Source organism: Pleurodeles waltl, chromosome 5, assembly GCF_031143425.1.
Source record: "Pleurodeles waltl isolate 20211129_DDA chromosome 5, aPleWal1.hap1.20221129, whole genome shotgun sequence".
Taxonomy (NCBI): Eukaryota; Metazoa; Chordata; class Amphibia; order Caudata; family Salamandridae; genus Pleurodeles; species Pleurodeles waltl.
Window position 1 is genome coordinate 1,399,383,757 of NC_090444.1, and position 23,628 is coordinate 1,399,407,384.

General features: G+C 48.9%; 1 protein-coding gene across 10 annotated transcripts in view; it reads right to left on the reverse strand.

Moving 5' to 3' along the window:
• SENP6 (SUMO specific peptidase 6) overlaps positions 1 to 23,628 on the reverse strand; it is a 914,216-nt gene that overhangs the window by 392,197 nt on the left and 498,391 nt on the right. For all 10 annotated transcript variants that reach the window (XM_069235653.1, XM_069235659.1, XM_069235655.1 and 7 more), the window contains 2 exons: positions 18,820 to 18,932; positions 18,613 to 18,729 (listed from right to left, as the gene is read on the reverse strand). In XM_069235653.1, the coding sequence (XP_069091754.1) occupies positions 18,613 to 18,729; positions 18,820 to 18,932 (230 nt within the window). The remainder of the gene's footprint in view (positions 1 to 18,612; positions 18,730 to 18,819; positions 18,933 to 23,628) is intronic.

Below are 23,628 nucleotides of genomic sequence, written 5' to 3' on the forward strand. Positions count from 1 at the left end.
GTTGGTGGTTTTTCCACACCACTGACTGACTGCAACTCTTCTTCCGACGTGGGGCATCGACTGCATCACTTTTGGAACTCTTCCTCTACTCCTGTAATGCATAGCAGATGCCTGGTCTTCACCGTCAACCTGGTCCTGCATCTCCAGAAGGGTGGATAGTGGCTCCTGCCCCAACCAGACACTGTGTAGGAAGTTGGCTCTGTATATACTATTTCAAAGTAAGAAATAGTGTGCAGAGTCCAAGGGTTCCCCTTGGAGGTAAGATAGTGGCAGAAGTAGATAATTCTAATGCTCTATTTTGTGGCAGTGTGGTCGAGCAGTAGGCTTATCAGAGGGTAGTGTTAAGCATTTGTTGTACACACAGGCAATAAATGAGGAACACACACTCAGACTTACGCCAGGCCAATAGGTTTTTATATTGAAAAATATATTTTCTTAGTTTAATTTAGGAACCACAGGTTCAAGATTTACAGTTAATACTTTAAATGCAAGATACTTCACTTAAATACTTTAGGAACTTTGAATAAAAGCAATATCAAATACAGTCTTAGTAAAAATGGCAAAAAGCTATTTTCAAAGAGGACACAGTGCAAAAATTAACAGTTCCTGGGGGAGCTAAGTAAAGGTTAGTTTGTCAGTTAAGTAAAACACTTACAAGTCTCAGTTCTGGGGCATAGGCAGCCCACTGTTGGGGGTTCAAGGCAACCCCAAAGTTACCACACCAGCAGCTCAGGTGCAAAGGTCAAAGAGGTGCCCAAAACACAGGGGTGCTCCGGTTCCAGTCTGCCAGCAGGTAAGTACCTGCGTCCTCGGGGGCAGACCAGGGGGGTTTTGTAGAGCACTTTGGGACACAAGTAGGCACACAAAACACACCCTCAGTGGCACAGAGGCGGCCGGGTGCAGTGTGCAAAGCAGGCGTCTGGTCTTGTATTGGTTTCAATGGAGGGACCCGGGGGTCACTCTAGCGGTGCAGGCAGGCACGGGGGCTTCTAGGGACAGCCACCACCTGGGCTAGCCAGAGGGTCCCCTGGGGGTCACTCCCGGGCTGAGGTTGGATTCCTTCAGGTCCTGGGGGCTGCGGGTGCAGTGCTGGTTCCAGGCATCGGGTCCCTTGCTACAGGCAGTCGCAGTCAGGGGGGAGCCTCTGGATTCTCTCTGCAGGCATCGATACGGGAATTCAGGGAGGTCGTCTCTGGCAACTCGCTGACTTGCATTCGCCGGGGAGTCCTCCCTGTGGTATTTGTTCTCTGGATCTCGAGCCCGGGGCCACGGGTGCAGAGTGTGAAGTCTCACGCTTCCGTGCAGTCTTTGAAAGTTGCTTTTTTGTTGCAAAGAAGTAGCTGGTTTTGAGCAGAGCCGCTGCTCACTGGAGTTTCTTGGTCCTTTAGTCCAGGGCAGTCCTCTGTGGCTTCAGAGGTCGCTGGTCCCTGTCGGATGCGTCGCTGGTTGCAGGTTTTCGAAGTTGGAGACAGGCCGGTAGGCTCAGGTTAAAGCAGTTGTCGTCATCCGTCCTCTCTGCAGGCTTGTAGATCAATAGTCCTTCTTGTTTCTTCAGGTTGCAGGAATCTAGTTTCCTACGTTCTGGGGTGCCCCTAAATACTGAATTTAGGGGGGTGTTTAGCTCTGGGAGGGCAGTAGCCAATGGCTACTGTCCTTGAGGGTGGCTTCACCCTCTTTGTGCCTCCTCCCTGTGGGGAGGGGGGCACATCCCTAATCCTATTGGGGGAATCTTCCAAACTCAAGGTGAAGGATGTCTAAAGGCAGGAGTCACCACAGCTCAGGACACATTAGGGGCTGTCCTGACTGGTGGGTGACTCCTCCTTGTTTTTCTCATTATCTCCTCCAGCCTTGCTGCCAAAAGTGGGGGCAGTGGCCGGAGGGGCGGGCATCTCCACTAGCTGGGATGCCCTGGGGAGCTGTAACAAAAAGGGGTGCGCCTTTGACGCTCACCGCCAGGTGTTACAGTTCCTGCAGGGGGAGGTGAGAAGCACCTCCACCCAGTAAAGGCTTTGTTCCTGGAGACAGAGTGACAAAGGCACTCTCTCCATGTGACCAGTAGCATGTCTGGTGTGTGGAAGGTTGGCAGAAACTGGCCAGCCTACACTAGAAGTCGGATTGGTATTCAGAGGGCTGCTGGTGGGTGACTCCTCCTTGTTTTTCTCATTATCTCCTCCAGCCTTGCCGCCAAAAGTGGGGGGCAGTGGCCGGAGGGGCGGGCATCCGCACTAGCTGGGATGCCCTGGGGCGCAGTAACAAAAGGGGTGAGCCTTTGAGGCTCACCGCCAGGTGTTACAGTTCCTGCAGGGGAGGTGAGAAGCACCTCCCCCCAGTACAGACTTTGTTCCTAGCCACCCACAGTGACAAAAGCACTCTCCCCATGTGGCCAGCAACATGCCTGGTGAGTGGCAGGCTGGCAGAAACTGGTCAACCTACACTAGAAGTCGGGTAGGTATTCAGGGGGCATCTCTAAGATACCCTCTGGGTCTATGTTACAATAAATTGCACACTGGCATCAGTGTGCATTTATTGTGCTGAAAAGTTTGATACCAAACTTCCCAGATTTCAGTGTAGCCATTATGAACTGTGGAGTTCATGTTTGACAAACTCCCAGACCATATACTCTTATGGCTACACTGCACTTACAATGTCTAAGGTTTTGCTTAGACACTGTAGGGGCATAGTGCTCTTGCACATATGCCCTCACCTGTGGTATGGTGCACTCTGCATTAGGGCTGTAAGGCCTGCTAGCGGGGTGACTTACCTATGCCACAGGCAGTGTGAGGCTGGCATGGCACTCTGAGGGGAGTGCCATGTCGACTTAGTCTTTTTCTCCCCACCAGCACACACAAGCTGTGAGGCAGTGTGCATGTGCTGAGTGAGGGGTCCCCAAGGTGGCATAAGACATGCTGCAGCCCTTAGAGACCTTCCCTGGCATCAGGGTCCTTGGTACCAGGGGTACAAGTTACAAGGGACTTACCTGAGTGCCAGGGTTGTGCCAATTGTGGAGACAAAGGTACAGTCTAGGGAAAGAACACTGGTGCTAGGGCCTGGTTAGCAGGGTCCCAGCGCACTTTCAAGTCATAACTTAGCATCAGCAAAGGCAAACCGTTAGGGGGTAACCATGCCAAGGAGGCATTTCCTTACACCAGTCAAGCCAAGGAATGCCCTGACTTGAGTCTGGGTTTTTGGAGCTACCCAGTCCAGAATAGTCTGGATCTTGGGTTGGAGTGGCTGAACTTGGCCTCCACCTACAAGGTGTCCCAAGTGAACCACAGTACCCTGCCCTATCTGACATTTAGATGCCTTGATAGAGAAGCCAGCTGCTTGCAGGGCCTGCAAAACCTTCTTCAGGTGGACCAGGTGATCCTACCAGCTGGAGCTAAGTACAGCAATATCAAGATAAGCTGCACAAAAGGACTCCAAGCCAGCAAATACTTTATTCACCAACCTTTGGAATGTGGCAGGGGCGTTCTTTAAGCCAAAGGGCAATACAGTAAACTGGTAGTGCCCATCAGGTGTAGAGGAGAATGCTGTTTTCTCATTTGCTCCTGGTGCCATTCTTATTTGCCAGTACCCTGCTGTTAAGTCAAAGGTACTTAAGTATTTGGCAGCACCCAATTTGTCAATTAGCTCATCTACCCTTGGAATGGGGTGAGCATCTCTCTTGGTGACACAATTAAGTCCTCTGTAGTCCACACAGAACCTCATCTCTCTCTTGCCATCTTTTGTGTGAGGTTTGGGGACCAAGACCACTGCGCTAGCCTAGGGACTGTCAGAGTGCTCAATCACTCCCAACTCCAGCATCTTGTGGACTTCCACTCTGATGCTTTCTTTAACTTGGTCAGACTTTCTGAATATTTTGTTTTTGACAGGCAAGCTGTCTCCTGTGTCCCCATCATGGGTACATAGGTGTGTCTGACCAGGGGGTAGGGAAAAGAGCTCAGCAAACTGCTGGAGGACTTGCCTGCAGTCAGCTTCCTGTTGGCCAGAGAGGGTATTTGAGTAGGGTCGCTGTTCACGGGAGTTTCTTGGTCCTTTAGTCCAGGGAAGTCCTCTGAGGCGTCCGAGGTCACTGGTCCCTGTCGGATGCGTCGCTGGAGCAGGTTTTCGAAGTTGGAGACAGGCCGGAGGGCTGGGGCCAAAGCAGTCGTTATCTTCCTCCTTCTCTGCAGGCTTGTAGGCCAGCAGTCCTCCTTGTTTCTTCAGGTTGCAGGAATCTGATTTCCTGGGATCTGGGGAGCCCCTAAATACTGAAGTTAGGGGTGTGTTTAGGTCTGGGAGGGCAGTAGCCAATGGCTACTGTCCTTGAGGGTGGCTACACCCTCTTTGTGCCTCTTCCCTGTGGGGAGGGGGGCACATCCCTAATCCTATTGGGGGAATCCTCCAAACTCAAGATGGAGGATTTCTAAAGGCAGGGGTCACCTCAGCTCAGGACACATTAGGGGCTGTCCTGACTGGTGGGTGGTGACTCCTTGTTTTTCTCATTATCTCCTCCAGCCTTGCCGCCAAAAGTGGGGGCAGTGGCCAGAGGGGCGGGCATCTCCACTAGCTGGGATGCCCTGGGGCGCTGTAACAAAAGGGGTGAGCCTTTGAGGCTCACCGCCAGGTGTTACAGTTCCTGTAGGGGGAAGTGAGAAGCACTTCAACCCAGTACAGGCTTTGTTCCTGGCCACAGAGTGACAAAGGCACTCTCCCCATGTGGCCAGCAACATGTCTCGAGTGTGGCAGGCTGCTAAAACCAGTCAGCCTACACAGGTAGTTGGTTAAGGTTTCAGGGGGCACCTCTAAGGTGCCCTCTGGGGTGTATTTTACAATAAAATGTACACTGGCATCAGTGTGCATTTATTGTGCTGAGAAGTTTGATACCAAACTTCCCAGTTTTCAGTGTAGCCATTATGGTGCCGTGGAGTTCGTGTTGGACAGACTCCCAGACCATATACGCTTGTGGCTACCCTGCACTTACAATGTCTAAGGTTTGGCTTAGACACTGTAGGGGCACAGTGCTCATGCACTGGTACCCTCACCTATGGTATAGTGCACCCTGCCTTAGGGCTGTAAGGCCTGCTAGAGGGGTGACTTATCTACACTGCATAGGCAGTGTGAGGTTGGCATGGCACCCTGAGGGGAGTGCCATGTCGACTTACTCGTTTTGTCCTCACCAGCACACACAAGCTGGCAAGCAGTGTGTCTGTGCTGAGTGAGGGATCCCCAGGGTGGCATAAAATATGCTGCAGCCCTTAGAGACCTTCCCTGGCATCAGGGCCCTTGGTACCAGTTACAAGGGACTTACCTGGATGCCAGGGTGTGCCAATTGTGAAAACAAAAGTACAGGTTAGGGAAAGAACACTGGTGCTGGGGCCTGGTTAGCAGGCCTCAGCACACTTTCAATTCAAAACATAGCATCAGCAAAGGCAAAAATTCAGGGGGTAACCATGCCAAGGAGGCATTTCCTTACACAACCCCCCCCCCCCCAAACAAAAGAGGATGAGACTAACCTTTCCCAAGAGAGTCTTCATTTTCTAAGTGGAAGAACCTGGAAAGGCCATCTGCATTGGCATGGGCAGTCCCAGGTCTGTGTTTCACATAAAAGTCCATTCCATGTAGGGAGATGGACCACCTCAACAGTTTTGGATTTTCACCTTTCATTTGCATCAGCCATCTGAGAGGTCTGTGGTCAGTTTGAACTACAAAGTGAGTACCAAAGAGGTATGGTCTCAGCTTCTTCAGGGACCAAACCACAGCAAAGGCCTCCCTCTCAGTGGCACTGCAACGCTGCTCCCTGGGGAGTAACCTCCTGCTAATGAAAGCAACAGGCTGGTCAAGGCCATCATCATTTGTTTGAGACAAAACTGCCCCTATCCCATGTTCAGAGGCATCTGTCTGCACAATTATCTGCTTGGAGTACTCTGGAGCTTTTAGAACTGGTGCTGTGCACATTGCTTGTTTCAGAGTGTCAAAGGCCTGTTGGCATTCTACAATCCAGTTTACCTTCTTGGGCATTTTCTTGGAGATGAGTTCTGTGAGGGCTGTCACTATGGATCCATATCCCTTCACAAACCTCCTATAGTACCCAGTCAAGCCAAGGAATGCCCTGACTTGAGTCTGGGTTTTTGGAGCTGCCCAGTCCAGAATAGTCTGGATCTTAGGCTGGAGTGGCTGAACTTGGCCTCCACCTACAAGGTGTCCCAAGTAAACCACAGTTCCCTGCCCTATCTGGCATTTGGATGCCTTGATAGAGAGGCCTGCTGATTGCAGAGCCTTCAAAACCTTCTTCAGGTGGACCAGGTGATCCTGCCAGTTGGAGCTAAAGACAGCAATATCATCAAGATAAGCTGCACTAAAGGACTCCAAGCCAGCAAGGACTTGATTCACCTACCTTTGGAAGATGGCAGGGGCATTCTTTAAACCAAAGGGCATAACAGTAAACTGATAATGCCCATCAGGTGTGGAGAATGCTGTCTTTTCTTTTGCTCCAGGTGCCATTTTGATTTGCCAGTACCCTGCTGTTAAGTCAAAGGTACTTAAGAATTTGGCAGCACCTAATTTATCAATCAGTTCATCAGCTCTAGGAATGGGATGGGCATCTGTATTGATGACAGAATTAAGTCCTCTGTAGTCCACACAAAACCTCCTCTCTCTCTTTCCATCTTTGGTGTGAGGTTTGGGGACTAAGACCACTGGGCTAGCCCAGGGGCTGTCAGAGTGCTCAATTACTCCCAATTCCAGCATCTTGTGGACTTCCACCTTGATGCTTTCCTTAACTTGGTCAGACTGTCTGAATATTTCGTTTTTGACAGGCATGCTGTCTCCTGTGTCCATATCATGGGTACACAGGTGTGTCTGACCAGTGGTTAGGGAAAAGAGCTCAGCAAACTGCTGCAGGAGCTTCCTACAGTCAGATTGCTGTTGGCTAGAGAGGTGTCTGAATAGATCACTCCATCCACTGAGCCATCTTTAGGGTTTGATGAGAGGAGATCAGGGAGAGGTTCACTCTCAGCTTCCTGGTCCTCATCTGTTACCATCAACAGATTCACATCAGCCCTATCATGGAAGAGCTTTTGGCGGTTCACATGGATCACCCTCTTGGGGCTCCTGCTAGTGCCTAGGTCCACCAGGTAGGTGACCTGACTCTTCTTCTCTAGCACTGGGTAAGGGCCACTCCATCTGTCCTGAAGTGCCCTGGGAGCCACATGCCCAAAACCCAGACTTTCTGCCCTGGTTGAAATTCAACCATTGCAGCCTTTTGGTCATACCAAAACTTCTGGAGCTGTTGGCTGGCCTCAAGGTTTTTACTTGCCTTTTCCATGTACTCTGCCATCCTTGAACGAAGGCCAAGTACATAGTCCACTATGTCTTGTTTAGGCTCATGAAGAGGTCTCTCCCAGCCTTCTTTCACAAGAGCTAGTGGTCCCCTTACAGCGTGGCCAAACAGAAGTTCAAAGGGTGAGAACCCTACTCCCTTCTAAGGCACCTCTCTGTAAGCGAAAAGCAGACATGGCAAGAGGACATCCCATCTCCTTTTGAGTTTTTCTGGGAGCCCCATGATCATGCCCTTTGTCTTGTTGAATCTCTCAACAAGGCCATTAGTTTGTGGATGATAGGGTGTAGTGAATTTATAAGTCACTCCACACTCATTCCACATGTGTTTCAGGTATGCTGACATGAAGTTGGTACCTCTGTCAGACACCAGCTCCTTAGGGAAGCCCACTCTGGTAAAGATACCAATGAGGGCCTTGGCTACTGCAGGGGCAGTAGTCGACCTAAGGGGAATAGCTTCAGGATACCTAGTAGCATGATCCACTACTACTAGGATGTACATATTTCCTGAGGCTGTGGGAGGTTCAAGTGGACCCACTATGTCCACACCCACTCTTTCAAAGGGGATCCCCACCACTGGAAGTGGAATGAGGGGGGCCTTTGGATGTCCACCTGTCTTACCACTGGCTTGACAGGTGGTACAGGAGACACAAAACTCCTTAACTTTCTGGGACATGTTGGGCCAGTAGAAGTGGTTGACTAGTCTCTCCCACGTCTTGGTTTGTCCCAAATGCCCAGCAAGGGGAATATCATGGGCTAAGGTCAGAATGAACTTTCTGAACTCCTGAGGCACTACCACTCTCCTAGTGGCACCAGGTTTGGGGTCTCTTGCCTCAGTGTACAGGAGCCCATCTTCCCAATAGACCCTATGTGTTCCAGTTTTCTTGCCATTGGACTCTTCAGCAGCTTGCTGCCTAAGGCCTTCAAGAGAGGGACAGGTTCCTTGCCCCTTACACAACTGCTCCCTTGAGGGTCCCCCTGGGCCTAAGAGCTCAACCTGATAAGGTTCCAATTCCATAGGCTCAGTTCCCTCAGAGGGCAGAACTTCTTCCTGGGAAGAGAGGTTCTCTTTATGTTGTTGTGTTGCAGCTGGTTTCCCAGCTGTCTTTCCTTTCCTCTTGGTAGGCTGGGCCCTTTTTCCAGACTCCAGATCTACTTTTTCACCCTGAGCCTTGCACTGTGCCCTTGTCTTGACACACACCAGATCAGGGATACCCAGCATGGCTGCATGGGTTTTCAGTTCTACCTCAGCCCAGGCTGAGGACTCCAGGTCATTTCCAAGCAAACAGTCTACTGGGATATTTGAGGAGACCACCACCTGTTTCAGGCCATTGACCCCTCCCCACTCTAAAGTTACCATAGCCATGGGATGTACTTTAGTTTGATTGTCAGCATTGGTGCCTGGATAAGTTTGTCCAGCCAGGTATTGACCAGGGGAAACCAGTTTCTCTGTCACCATGGTGACACTGGCACCTGTATCCCTCAGGCCTTCTACACTTGTCCCATTAATTAAGAGCTGCTGCCTGTATTTTTGGATGTTAGGAGGCCAGGCACCTGATTTGCTCTGGGCACACTGTTGATCCCACTTGGAGACTAGCCATTCCAGTGTTAGCTGGAGTGGAGTTAGAAGTGGTTGTTTTCTTGGGACAGGCCTTGTCTCCAGTTTGGTGTCCAGGCTGATTACAGCTACGACACCAGGCCTTTTTGGGATCAAAGCTTTTACCCTTGTACCCAAAATTGGTTTGTGAAGAGGCTCTGGGCCCACCCTCCTGTGCAGGTTTTTGGGGGCCTGTAGAAGACTCTTTACTATTTTTGTTTTTGGATGTCTCAACACCCTTCCCCTGGGGAGGCTTTGTGACCCCTTTCTTTTGGTCACCCCCTGTGGAAGTCTTGGTCACCCTAGTCTTGACCCAATGGTCCGCCTTCTTTCCCAATTCTTGGGGAGAAATTGGTCCTAGGTCTACCAGATGCTGATGCAGTTTGTCACTGAAACAATTACTTAACAGATATTCTTTCACAAATAAATTGTACAGCCCATCATAATCATTTACACCACTGCCTTGAATCCAACCATCTAGTGTTTTTACTGAGTAGTCTACAAAATCAACCCAGGTCTGGCTCAAGGATTTTTGAGCCCCCCTGAATCTAATCCCATACTCCTCAGTGGAGAATCCAAAGCCCTCAATCAGGGTACCCTTCATGAGGTCATAAGATTCTGCATCTTTTCCAGAGAGTGTGAGGAGTCTATCCCTACACTTTCCAGTGAACATTTCCCAAAGGAGAGCACCCCAGTGAGATCTGGTCACTTTTCTGGTTACACAAGCCCTCTCAAAAGCTGTGAACCATTTGGTGATGTCATCACCATCTTCATATTTAGTCACAATCCCTTTAGGGATTTTCAACATGCCAGGAGAATCTCTGACCCTAGTTATGTTGCTGCCACCATTGATGGGTCCTAGGCCCATCTCTTGTCTTTCCCTTTCTATGGCTAGGATCTGTCTTTGAAAAAAGCCAATCTTTTGGCCATCGTGGCTAACTGGATGTCCTCTTCACTGGGGTTATCCTCAGTGATTTCAGAGAGGTTGGTCCCTCCTGTGAGGGAAGCAGCATCTCTGACCATTATATTTGGAGACAGGGCTGAAGAGGCCCTGTTCTCCCTAGTTAGGACTGGTAGGTGGGAATTTTCTTCCAAGTCACTATCTTCATCCTCTGTGTTGCCATCCTCAGAGGGGTTGGCTCTTTCAAACTCTGCCAAAAGCTCCTGGAGCTGTAGTTTGGAAGGTCTGGGGCCCATTGCTATTTTCTTTATTTTGCAGAGTGACCTTAGCTCCCTCATCTTAAGATGGAGGTAAGGTGTGAGGTCGAGTTCCTCCACATTCACATCTGCACTAGACATTATACTTCTAAAAGTTAGAATACTTCTTAAGAATCTAAAACTAGTTCTAGAGTCTAATTCAAACTTTCACAAAACTTTTAAACTCTAAAAGAAATGCTAACAGGGACTAACACAAGGCCCTAGCAGGACTTTTAAAAATTTTGAAAAATAGTTCAAATTGCAAAAATCAATTTCTAATGACAATTTTTGGAATTTGTCGTGTGATCAGGTATTGGCTGAGTAGTCCAGCAAATGCACAGTCTTGTACCCCACCGCTGATCCACCAATGTAGGAAGTTGGCTCTGTATGCACTATTTCAAAGTAAGGAATAGTATGCACAGAGTCCAAGGGTTCCCCTTAGAGGTAAGATAGTGGCAAAAAGAGATAATACTAATGCTCTATTTTGTGGTAGTGTGGTCGAGCAGTAGGCTTATCAAAGGAGTAGTGTTAAGCATTTGTTGTACATACACACAGGCAATAAATGAGGAACACACACTCAGAGACAATTCCAGGCCAATAGGTTTTTGTATAGAAAAATATATTTTCTTAGTTTATTTTAAGAACCACAGGTTCAAATTCTACATGTAATATCTCATTTGAAAGGTATTGCAGGTAAGTACTTTAGGAACTTTGAATAATCACAATAGCATATATACTTTTTACATAAACCACATATAGCTATTTTAAAAGTGGACACAGTGCAATTTTCAACAGTTCCTGGGGGAGGTAAGTAATTGTTAGTTCTTGCAGGTAAGTAAACCACCTACGGGGTTCAAATTGGGGTCCAAGGTAGCCCACCGTTGGGGGTTCGGAGCAACCCCAAAGTCACCACACCAGCAGCTCAGGGCCGGTCAGGTGCAGAGTTCAAAGTGGTGCCCAAAACACATAGGCTTCAATGGAGAAGGGGGTGCCCCGGTTCCAGTCTGCCAGCAGGTAAGTACCCGCGTCTTCGGAGGGCAGACCAGGGGGGTTTTGTAGGGCACCGGGGGGGACACAAGTCAGCTCAGAAAGTACACCCTCAGCAGCACTGGGGCGGCCGGGTGCAGTGTGCAAACACGCGTCGGGTTTTCAATAGGTTTCAATGAGAGACCAAGGGGTCTCTTCAGCGATGCAGGCAGGCAAGGGGGGGGCTCCTCGGGGTAGCCACCACCTGGGCAAGGGAGAGGGCCTCCTGGGGGTCACTCCTGCACTGGAGTTCCGATCCTTCTGGTCCTGGGGGCTGCGAGTGGAGGGTCTTTTCCAGGCATCGGGATTTTAGAGTCAGGCAGTCGCGGTCAGGGGGAGCCTCGGGATTCCCTCTGCAGGCGTTGCTGTGGGGGCTCAGGGGGGACAACTTTGGTTACTCACAGTCTCGGAGTCGCCGGGGGGTCCTCCCTGTAGCGTTGTTTCTCCACCAGTCGAGTCGGGGTCGCCCGGTGCAGTGTTGCAAGTCTCACGCTTCTTGCGGGGATTGCAGGGGTCTTTAAATCTGTTCCTCTGGAAACAAAGTTGCAGTCTTTGTTGAATAGGGCCGCTGTTCTCGGGAGTTTCTTGGTCTTTTGGAAGCAGGGCAGTCCTCTGAGGATTCAGAGGTCGCTGGTCCTGGGGAAAGTGTCGCTGGAGCAGTTTTCTTCTGAAGGAGGGAGACAGGCCGGTAGAGCTGGGGCCAAAGCAGTTGGTGTCTCCGTCTTCTCTGCAGGGGTTTTTCAGCTCAGCAGTCCTCTTCTTCGTAAGTTGCAGGAATCTAAATTCTTAGGTTCAGCGGAGCCCTTAAATACTAAATTTAAGGGCTTGTTTAGGTCTGGGGGGTTAGTAGCCAATGGCTACTAGCCCTGAGGGTGGGTACACCCTCTTTGTGCCTCCTCCCAAGGGGAGGGGGTCACATTCCTATCCCTATTGGGGGAATCCTCCATCTGCAAGATGGAGGATTTCTAAAAGTTAGAGTCACTTCAGCTCAGGACACCTTAGGGGCTGTCCTGACTGGCCAGTGACACCTCCTTGTTATTCTCATTATCTCCCCCGGCCTTGCCGACAAAAGTGTGGCCGTGGCCGGAGGGGGCGGGCAACTCCACTGGCTGGAGTGCCCTGTGGTGCTGGAACAAAGGGGGTGAGGCTTTGAGGCTCACCGCCAGGTGTTACAGCTCCTGCCTGGGGGAGGTGATAGCATCTCCACCCAGTGCAGGCTTTGTTACTGGCCACAGAGTGACAAAGGCACTCTCCCCATGTGGCCAGCAACATGTCTCGAATGTGGCAGGCTGCTAAAACCAGTCAGGCTACACAGGTAGTTGGTTAAGGTTTCAGGGGGCACCTCTAAGGTGCACTCTGGGGTGTATTTTACAATAAAATGTACACTGGCATCAGTGTGCATTTATTGTGCTGAGAAGTTTGATACCAAACTTCCCAGTTTTCAGTGTAGCCATTATGGTGCTGTGGAGTTCGTGTTGGACAGACTCCCAGACCATATACTCTTGTGGCTACCCTGCACTTACAATGTCTAAGGTTTGGCTTAGACACTGTAGGGGCACAGTGCTCATGCACTGGTACCCTCACCTATGGTGTAGTGCACCCTGCCTTAGGGCTGTACGGCCTGCTAGAGGGGTGACTTATCTATACAGCATAGGCAGTGTGAGGTTGGCATGGCACCCTGAGGGGAGTGCCATGTCGTCTTACTCGTTTTGTCCTCACCAGCACACACAAGCTGGCAAGCAGTGTGTCTGTGCTGAGTGAGGGATCCCCAGGGTGGCATAAGACATGCTGCAGCCCTTAGAGAGCTTCCCTGGCATCAGGGCCCTTGGTACCAGGGGTACCAGTTACAAGGGACTTACCTGGATGCCAGGGTGTGCCAATTGTGAAAACAAAAGTACAGGTTAGGGAAAGAACACTGGTGCTGGGGCCTGGTTAGCAGGCCTCAGCACACTTTCAATTCAAAACATAGCATCAGCAAAGGCAAAAAGTCAGGGGGTAACCATGCCAAGGAGGCATTTCCTTACATACAGTCTTTGTAAAAATGGCAATAACCTATTTTCAAAGTGGACACACTGCAAAAATCAACAGTTCCTGGGGGAGGTAAGTAAAGGTCAGATTAGGAGATAAGTAAAACACTTACAAGTCTCAGTTCTGGGGCATAGGCAGCCCACCGTTGGGGGTTCAAGGCAACCTCTAAGTTACCACACCAGCAGCTCAGGGCCGGTCAGGTGCAGAGGTCAAAGAGGTGCCCAAAACACACAGGCACCTATGGAGAACCTGTAGAGGGGAGCTGGAGGAACCCCAAAAGGTGAGTACCAGAGTGTCCCCCAGCTACCAGGAGAGAATGGTTAAGTAACTGTTTTTTCCAAAACCCAGAGAGACCCTTTGTAAGAGGACAGTGCAAAACTGGAAGAAACAGAAGATGGATCCAGTCAGAAGAGGACCTGCAAATGAAAGGGTCCAGTTCCAATGTGTATGGAAATGCCTTCTTGGCATGGTTACCCCCTAACTTTTTGCCTATGCTGATGCTAAGTTTTGATTGAAAGTGTGCTGGGACCCTGCTAACCAGGCCCCAGCACCAGTGTTATTTCCCTAAACTGTACCTTTGCTTCCACAATTGCCGCAGCCCTGGCACTCAGATACGTCCCTTGTAACTGGTACCCCTGGTACCAAGGGCCCTGATGCCAGGGAAGGTCTCAAAGGGCTGCAGCATGTCTTATGTCACCCTGGGGACCCCTCACTCAGCGCATACACACTGCCTCACAGCTTGTGTGTGCTGGTGGGGAGAAAAAGACTAAGTCGACATGGCACTCCCCTCAAAGTGCCATGCCAACCTCACACTGCCTGTGACATAGGTAAGTCACCCCTCTAGCAGGCCTTACAGCCCTAAGGCAGAGTGCACTATACCACAGGTGAGGGCATAAGTGCATGAGCACTATGCCCCTACAGTGGCTAAGCAAAACCCTAGACATTGTAAGTGCAGGGTAGCCATAAGTGTATATGGTCTGGGAGTTTGTCAAACACGAACTCCACAGTTCCATAATGGCTACACTGAAATCTGGGAAGTTTGGTATCAAACTTCCCAGCACAATAAATGCACACTGATGCAAGTATGCAATTTATTGTAACATACACCCAGAGGGCATCTTAGAGATGCCCCCTAAATACCAATCCGACTTCTAGTGTAGGCTGGCGAGTTTCTGCCAGCCTGCCACACACCAGACAGGGGCACCCCAAAACCTAGGAAACTGGATTCCTGCAACCTGAAGAAACAAGAAGGACTGATGACATACAAGCCTGCAGAGAAGATGGATGACGACAACTGCTTTGGCCCCAGCCCTACAAGCCCGTCTCCAACTTTGAAAACCTGCAACCAGCGACCTCTGAAGCCTCAGAGGACTGCCCTGGACTAAACGACCAAGAAACTCCTGTGAACAGCGGCCCTGTTCAAAACCAGCTACTTCTTTGCAACAAACAAGCAACTTCCAAAGACTGCACATTTCCCGCCGGAAGCGTGAGACTTCTCACTCTGCACCCGACGCCCCCGGCTCGAGATTCAGAGAACCAACACCTCAGTGAGGAGTCCCCGGCGACTGCCAGCCCGTGAGTAACCAGAGATGACCCACCTGAGCCACCACAGCGACACCTGCAGGGAGAATCCAACGGCTCCCCCTGACCGCGACTGCCTGAAACCAACACTGCACTCGCAGCCCCCAGGACCTGAAGGAACTGTACTTCGACGCAGTGGTGACCCTCAGACGACCCTCTGCCTAGCCCAGGTGGTGGCTGTCCCAAGAAGCCCCCTCGGTGCCTCCCTGCACCGCTAGAGTGACCCACAGGTGCCTCCATTGTTTCCTATCTAAAACCTGATGCCTACTTTGCTGCTGAGGGTGTGTTTTGTGTGCCTACTTGTGTCCCCCCCAGTGCTCTACAAAACCCCCCTGGCCTGCCCCCGAGGACGCAGGTACTTACCTGCTGGCAGACTGGAACCTGGAATACCCCTGTTCTCCATAGGCGCCTGTGTGTTTTGGAAACCTCTTTGACCTCTGCACCTGACCGGTCCTGAGCTGCTGGTGTTGTAACTTTGGGGTTGCCTTGAACCCCCAACGATGGGCTGCCCATGCCCAGGAACTGAGACTTGTAAGTGTCTTACCTCACAATCTAACCTTTACTTACCTCCCCCAGGAACTGTTGATTTTTGAAGTGTCCACTTTTAAAATAGCTTATTGCCATTTCAACAAAGACTGTATATGATATTGCTTTTATTCAAAGTTCCTAACTCCCCTGTGTGAAGTACCTTGCATTTTATGTGTTTACTTCAAATCTTGAACCTGTGGTTCCTAAAATAAACTAAGAAAATATATTTTTCTATATAAAAACCTATTGGCCTGGAGTAAGTATTTGAGTGTGTGTTCCTCATGTATTGCCTGTGGGTGTACAACAAATGCTTAACACTACTCTCTGATAGGCCAACTGCTCGACCACACTACCACAAAACAGAGCATTAGACTTATCTAATTTTGCCACTGACTTACCTCTAAGGGGAACCCTTGGACTCTGTGCACACTATTTCTTACTTTGAAGTAGTATATACAGAGCCAACTTCCTACAATAAACCCTTGCCTTTTTTGGGCACCAGAAAGCAGTGGGAATGACAACCACGACCTACTTCTGGCGTAGGGACCCTCTCTATGGCTCCCTTGGCCAAAAGAGCCGAAACTTCCTGGTGGAGAAGTGCCCAATTATCCTTCGGTATATGGTTGACTTATGGAGGCATGGCCGGTAGGGCAGATTTGAAGGGGAGGGAGTAGCCCCTTCGAACGATCTGCAAAATCCGCCTGTCCGTAGTGATGGATTCCTAGTGGGGGAGGTGATGGTGATTTCAGCTGTCAACTGGACCAGAATGAGGGGACGGACTACAAGGGTTTGGAGGATGCGGCAGGGATGGACTGTGCAGACCTCTGGTTCCCTGTCCGACAACCACGTGGGAGTCCGCATTCCCGGCCACCCAGCAGCTGAACAGCATGGGTGGCACGGTGGCTGGGAAGGGGACGCGACAGGGAGCCCCTTCCGTGGCCACGAAAGGGGAGAAAGGCAGACTGTTGGGGACAAGGGGTAGTGGAAAGTCCAAGGGACCGAGCCGTAGCTTGGGAGTTCTTGAACCTCTCCAAAGCAGAGTCTGCCCCATCTCCAAAGAGACAGGAGTCAAAGGGCATGCCCATATGAGTCTGTTGGACAACCCCTGAGAAACCAGATGTACGTAAACCAGGCATGGGGACTCAAGGCCAACGTCGCCTCAACCTATCTACTTAGAATTGGTCATGTCCAGCCCACATCCGATATTAAACTATGCCGCGTCCCTCCCATCGGTGACAGCTTGAGAGGATAGCATGGGCCTTCTCGTGTATCTGCGGCAGAACTTGCGCAACCTTATCCCACAGTGTGTGGATATAGTGGCCCAAAAGGCATGTGGTGCTCACTGACACCAGATCGAGACCGGAGGAAGAAAACATCTTCTTCCCAAATTGTTTCAGCCTTTTTGATTCCCTATCCGGAGGTGTAGAAGGGAATGCGCCCAAGGATGAGAATGCGTGGATGGAAAGGCTCTCAGACGTGGGGTGCTGGGACAGGAATTTAGGGTCGTTTAGGGCAGGCGGATGGTGGCAAGGGATGTCCTGTTCACAGGAGCTCCCATATTGGGTCTGGACCAAGTACCCAGAAGGACATCGGTGAGGGCTTCATTGAATGGAAAAAGAGGCACAGATGTGGAAGTCCTGGTTGAAGCACCTCCATCAGGAGATTAGATCTGACCTGAACAGGAGGCAGCTCAAGGCCGAGGACCTCAGCCACCCTACTGATCACCATAAAATAAGTTGCTCCCTCTGCCGTAGCCACAGTAGAAGGACGACAGCATGCCAGCATCTGTAGAGGTATCCAGACCACTGGCCTCGCCCAACTCCTGTACAGAGTCCAAATTTGGGTCATCCTGGTATTCATAAGGGCCCAGGGACTCCTCCAATCCATCCCCGAATTCGAACCCATAAGAGTAAGGATTAGAATCCAACAAGGGGTGAATAGGCCCCACCGCAGAGGGAGGCGGCATTGGCCAACGACGGCCCGAATCGTCAGGGATCAGGATTGGGTCAACGTCAATGGTGGGCACCACGACGTCGGGAGCGTTGACAATCTATCAAACCAGCACCCAGAAAGGTCTCTATGGTATGACCGGCGCTGGTGCAGATCCAAGAGCAAATCCAGAGGGGGAGTTTGGTGGCTAGAGCCGCAGGTGCAGAACCCAAAGGCCCTCTGACAAACGCTGGGGCCCAAAGGAGCCATAGCGGGGTCGGGCAGCCCAAAAATGAGGCGCCTGGCCTTATAAAACTCCTTTAATTGGGCAGGGGTCGCCTCATCTCCCGAAAACTTGGAAAGGTGCAAAGTGGACCCAGAAGCAGGCTCCGAAGACGGAGGCTTCTATCGCTGACGCTCTTCCGATGTCGCATTAGCAAAGCGACTGGGCGAAGTCGAAGGATGACGTGATCTCTTCAACTTATTCTGCCCTTGACCCAAAGACTTCGAAGAAAATGAATGGTGGTGGCTCCGCGACCGGTCTCGAGACATTCCCCTCGAATGAGACAGGGACCTATGCGGAGTAGAGCGCCGGGCCACCATAAGCTTGAGGGACCGCTCCCTCAAGGCCTTCTGGTGCATGGCCCAGCCCCCGGAGCATAACTTCTGGCTGTGGGCGCGCTCCAGGCACCACAAACAGCCCAGATGCGGATCCGTCACCGACATCATGCGGTGACAGTCCTTGCACGGTTTGAAGCCAGTCTTCGGGGACATCCCTCGACGCACCAAAAAAACCTCACCAAAAGGCGACAGAGTCAAAGTCGGTCAAAAAGTGACCAAGGGTAGCTGTCTCTGGATCAGCGTGTGGCAAGGAAAGAAAATAACTTATTTCACGGCTGAGGCAGCGTCTATGTACTACTCCTGACGTCATCACAGCGACTAAGACGCCAACACCACCTGTGGAGTCGACCGACTGCATCTACCGACGCGCAAGAGTATTGCTCAAAGAAAACAAATCGCCGGATCCAGTCTGAAGCCTGGGGGAAAATTCTAAGGTAAGGAATCTGCAACTAGAAGTCTCTATCAGATATGACAGATTTATCTTATCCGCTTCCTTCAACTAAAAGACATGTCAAAATTCAGACCTGGAGCATCACAAAATCTGTTTAAAAAAAGTAAATGTGATCTGCACATATGTATAGTGTGAACACCATAATAGAGAACAACTTTCCTTTAGAGCAGATTCAAACCAGGTAACAGTTTATTCAGAAAATTCTTCGAGTATTGAAAAAGTACACCTTGGCTGAAATAAAAATGTAAAATCTGTTTATGTAAAGCACTTTCCAATGGCAAACCAATACACTAACTGACACTGTACACTATTTTGAGAAAAAAAAAAAAAAACTTACTTCAAATAAAAATCAATAATGACATCATTTAGGAATTCTCCTTCATTTAGGCAATGGAGGTCTTCATTGGTTACTGAAATACCACCTTTTGCTGGAGGAGGTGGATAAACAATCAATCTGAAAAAAAAAAAAAAGATATGATTCATTAATTGGGAAAAAAAAAACAATCACAAAAGGGTACACTGTAACAAGAAAAAGATAACATACTTTACAATTGGTCCTATGAAGACACTGTGCGATTCTCCACTTTCTTCATCGTCGTCCTCAAAAAATTGTAAGGGAGAAGCACTGCTTCTCAGCCTTTTTGGTTCAGATACAATCTAAAAAATGCAATTAATTCAAGTATTTAAGTATACAATTGGTAATGAGTATCTCAACAATATGCAGTCAGAAATAAGGTTACAATTAAAGCTACGGTTCTATTCAATCTTGACCAAAAAAAACTGTTAAACAATAGGAATTATTTCCTGTGATGGACTCCAGTGTACCTGCAAGAGAAAGTTAATAGACAGCTGTTATCCCTAACACTCAACATTATCATCAAAACCTCCATGAAAAATAGAAAAGGCAAACCCGCTTAACATATGGAATTAAGAAGCATAAAATATTTATAATGGATTATGTTAAAAGTCACCAGATCACAGCTCAGGGCCAATAAACTCACTCACTACCTCAATGTCCAGACCAACAAACAAAAAACAAAGACCTAAAGACCATACTATTAAAGAAAGTGTTCAAAGCAGACTTCTGACAGTGAGCCACCAACTCAATCTTCACAAGGGCAGGACCACCAAAAATGAGGTGGCCGAGAAATCTTTAAAGAATGCGGAGTAGGTGTAAGAACTAAGAGTATTACTGTTTGAGAAAATGTAGAAAACAATTGCCTTTTTCATAATTTTCGATGTTAAGTCCAACATCTTCAAGTCTGTTAACAATGTTCCTTCTTAAAACATAGGAATCAGTGATTTAGGAAGGTAGACCTCCAAAAAATTCTCTCTCGACTCGGAAGAACAATTCAAATCTTCCCCTGGGGATCATTTGATAGACTCCAATGCACAGAGAGCTGGGACTTAAGTTCTCTGGCGAATGGGGTGTGGTTCATCATTCCTACCCAAAAGTCTCTCTATCACACGAGCAATATGATAAATGAATCCCTTTACAACTACTGTAAGTGTGTCCATTACGAATGCAGTGGTCTCCCTAGATTATGAGAAACAATTTAATGGGCGGCATCAAAGATAGCCAAGGAGAGTATCAAACAGACTAAAATAAAATACTTTGATGTGGCAAATACATGAAGCCCAGAAGCAATAGCCAACATCTTTAAGGGTAATTCTTAAGACAAATGCTAAAGTTGTCAGGCTGCTGAAAAAGGACATTGGATTGACACAATTATTATTATTATTATTATTATTATTTTTTTTAAACCAAAGTGCACCATTGTCTTCTAGCTAAAATGATTATTGTGAAACAATTTATATTTCCCACATGCATTATGTGAATCATGACACTCTGTGACAGAGACACCTTTAACTAAATGATAGCACATTTAAAATGTGGCATTGGAAGAGGAGGCAGTGTCAGGCTTATGTTTGATGACAAAAAGGGACCTAGAGGGTCTCAGGAGAAGGGACTGCCTGGTTTTCATAATTTTTTAGGTCAGAGCTAATGATTTAACTGTTATGGCCCTCGTTTCCCACCCCCCCTATAATCTTGCCCACAGATTGATAGGGGAAAACAATACTTACCCGGTAAACATGTTTATAGCTTGTAGTGTTGTAGATTCACATGCTTAGCATACCCATGCCAATTAATGTTGGGCTGGGACGACTACAAGTTGTTTTTGTTCAAAGAATCTTATGAGTCATGAGATGAAGTGAGTCCTCTTTTTAGTATACACTGTGCTATAGCACAGACTCCATGTTAAATTTTATTTCGCACAGGGGGTTAGAGTATATTTGAAGTGTAAACTAAGTAAGATGTGTGAAGGACTATGTGCAGTGAATATAAAGCAAGAGATCTGCAAGAGACCGGAATCTGGTCAGGGAACTGAAGCATGAGAACCTACAGCAATACACACTATGAACAGCTGCTTACAGGTAAAGTATAATTTACCATTGTAGCATGCATAGCCATATGTACACATGCTCAGCACTAACTGGAAGCAGTGCCTTCTAGAAGCATTGGCTAGCATGTCGACGATGCAGATGTTTGGAACAAGGCCCTTAACACTGTTTAACCCACCATGGCATGTCAATCAGATAATTTTCAACATAGCAGTGCTTGGTAAATGTGTGTTTAATAGGTGGCTACCTTGAAAATATTTGCTAGTGCGATGTTCCTTAGGAGGGTCATATTGACTCCTTTCTTGTGGGTGGAGCGATCTCTGAAAGAAGCAGGGAGAACCCGGTTTGCTTTATATCATGTTTGAATAGACTTGGCTATCCACCTAGATATGCCTGCCTTGGAGATGGGGGTCCTTTCTGAAGCTCTGCAAAGGACAAAAAGAACTGGCACAACTTATGGAAAGGCTTGGGTCCTCTCAAATTAATATTTAAGAGCTCTTGACATCTAGTGTGTGGAGTGCTCTCTCAGCAAAGGACTTTGGCTGTGGGAAGAATACTGGGAACTCAAGGGTTTGGTTAAGGTGGAAGCATGACACCATCCTAGGGAGGAACTTAGGATTCGGTGTAAAGCAAACCTAGTCCTAGTGGACCTGGATCTAGGGCTCTTCCAGAATGAACGCCTGCAGTTCACTAAAGCATCTAGGCGATGTAATGGCTTCCAGAAAGGCCATTTTCCATGAGAAGAACTGAAATGAGATTGACAGCATAGGCTTAAAGAGGGTTCCACGAGCCTGGTGAGGACTACATAGAGATTTCTCACAGTCACAGTAGATACCTAAGGGGTTATCTCTTAAGGTCCGCTATGAATACCTTACCAACAGGAATTGTTAAGAGGGACAAGCGTCCCCTGTTCTCCATGTAGGCTGCGACTAGAAGCGTAGAACTACTTTCTGTGAGTGCAAAAGGTAGCTAATAATATTCTGGAATATAGGCTTTAACGAACCCACGTTTTTGGAGATTATGTCAAACAGAAATTTTCCATTTTGCCACATACCAAGCCTGTGTTGTGGGCCATCGGGCTTCCGATAAGATGCACGCACATTTCTGAGGAAGGCTGTGGTACTATAAATCTAGGACGTCAAGTGAAAAATAACAAGGATGAGGTTTCCAAGATAAATATGCCTGAATTGACCTTGTCTCTCTGTGAGAAGGCCTACTTTGACAGGAGCCTCTCATGAGGGCTGAGGGATTTTTTCAGCAGGGTGGATTACCAGGGCTGTCTGGCCCAAGTTTGCACTACTAAAATGAGGGCTGATGTTGTCGCCTGAGATTCCGCACCATGAAGGGAAACCAGAGGGCGAGGTGGAAAAGCATACACAAATATTCCAAATCAACAATAGTGTACTGCCCTCTGGACTACATGTGGGTGTGGATATCTGGGGGCAAAGTTTGGGCATTTTGTGTTTTCTGAGGTGCCAAACAGATGTATCTGTGGGGTACTCCAGTGCAGGAATTATCTGTGAAGGACCTGAGGCGTGGAGTTCCCCTAAGGATCATTTGACATATATTTCAATACTGGTGGTTTGTAGGAAGCTGGCTCTGTATATTCTATCTCTAAGTGAGAGATAGTGTACACAGAGTCCAGGGGTTCCCCAAGAGGCTTGACAGAGGCAATAATATATAATACTAATGCACTATTTATGGTAGTTTGGTCACGCAGTTAGGCTTATCAGAGGGTAGGGTTAAGCATTTGTTGTACACACACAGGCAATAAATGTGAACACACATTCAATGGCTTAACTTCAGGTCAATAGGTTTTTATATAGAAAAATATTTTCTTAACTTCGTTTAGAATCACAAGATTCAAATTGCAGGTAAGTACATTAAATGTAAGGTAATTGGATAGTTATAGATAGGACTTTGAATCAAAACAGTAATGTACACAGTTTGGCATAAATGGCAATAAGATATTTTAAAAGTGGACACAGTCTAAAATTCAACAGTTCCTGGGGAAGCTAAGTACAGGTTAGTTTTTGAGGTAAGTAAAGCACTTACAAGTTCGGTCTCCGGGGCATAGGCAGCCCACCGCTGGGGGTTCAAGTCAACCCCAAACACCCAGCACCAGCAACACAGGGCCAGTCAGGTGCAGAGGTCAAAGAGGAGCCCAAATAACATAGGCGCTTAAGGAGACAGGGGGTCCTCCAGTTCCAGTCTGCTAGCAGTTAAGTACCTGCATCCTCAGGGGCAGACCAGGTTTTTTTTGTAGAGCACTGGGGGGGGGGGGGGGGGGGGGGAACGTTTCCAAGTAGGCACACAAAGTACACCCTCAGCGGCACAGGGGCGGCCGGGTGCAGTGGGCAAACAAGGCGTTGGGTTTGAGATAAAAATCAATGGATGGACCCGGGGGTCACTCAGACGTTGCAGGCAGGGCACAGGGGGGCTTCTCGGGCCAGCCTACAACTGGGCAAGGGCTAGCTACTGGTCACTGCTGCAAGGATGATTGGTTCTTCATGGGGCTGGGGGCTGCGGGTGCAGTGCTTCTCCCAGGTGTTGGGTTTCTTCTTACCAGGCAGCCGCGGTCAGGAGGTTCCTTGGGATTCCCTCTGCAGGCGTCGTCGTTGGGGTGCAGAGAGGTTAGCCCAGGGTGGACACATCGTCAGTCACCTGGGGATCCTCTCTGGGTCATTAGTTTCTCTGGACTCAGGCCAGGGCTGTCAGGTGCAGAGTGGTTGGGACTCGCGCTGCTGGAGTGAGGTGGGAGTCCCGTTAAAGATGGTTTCTTCTTGCTTGTTTAGACAGGGCCGCTGTCCACAGGAGTTTCTTGGTCTTTTGAAGTAGCAGGGCAGTCCTCTGAGTCGGCAGAGGTCACTGGGCCCGCAGGATGCGACGCTGTTGCAGGTTCTTTGAATCAGGAGACAGGCCTGTAGGGCTGGAGCCAAAGAAGTTGTCG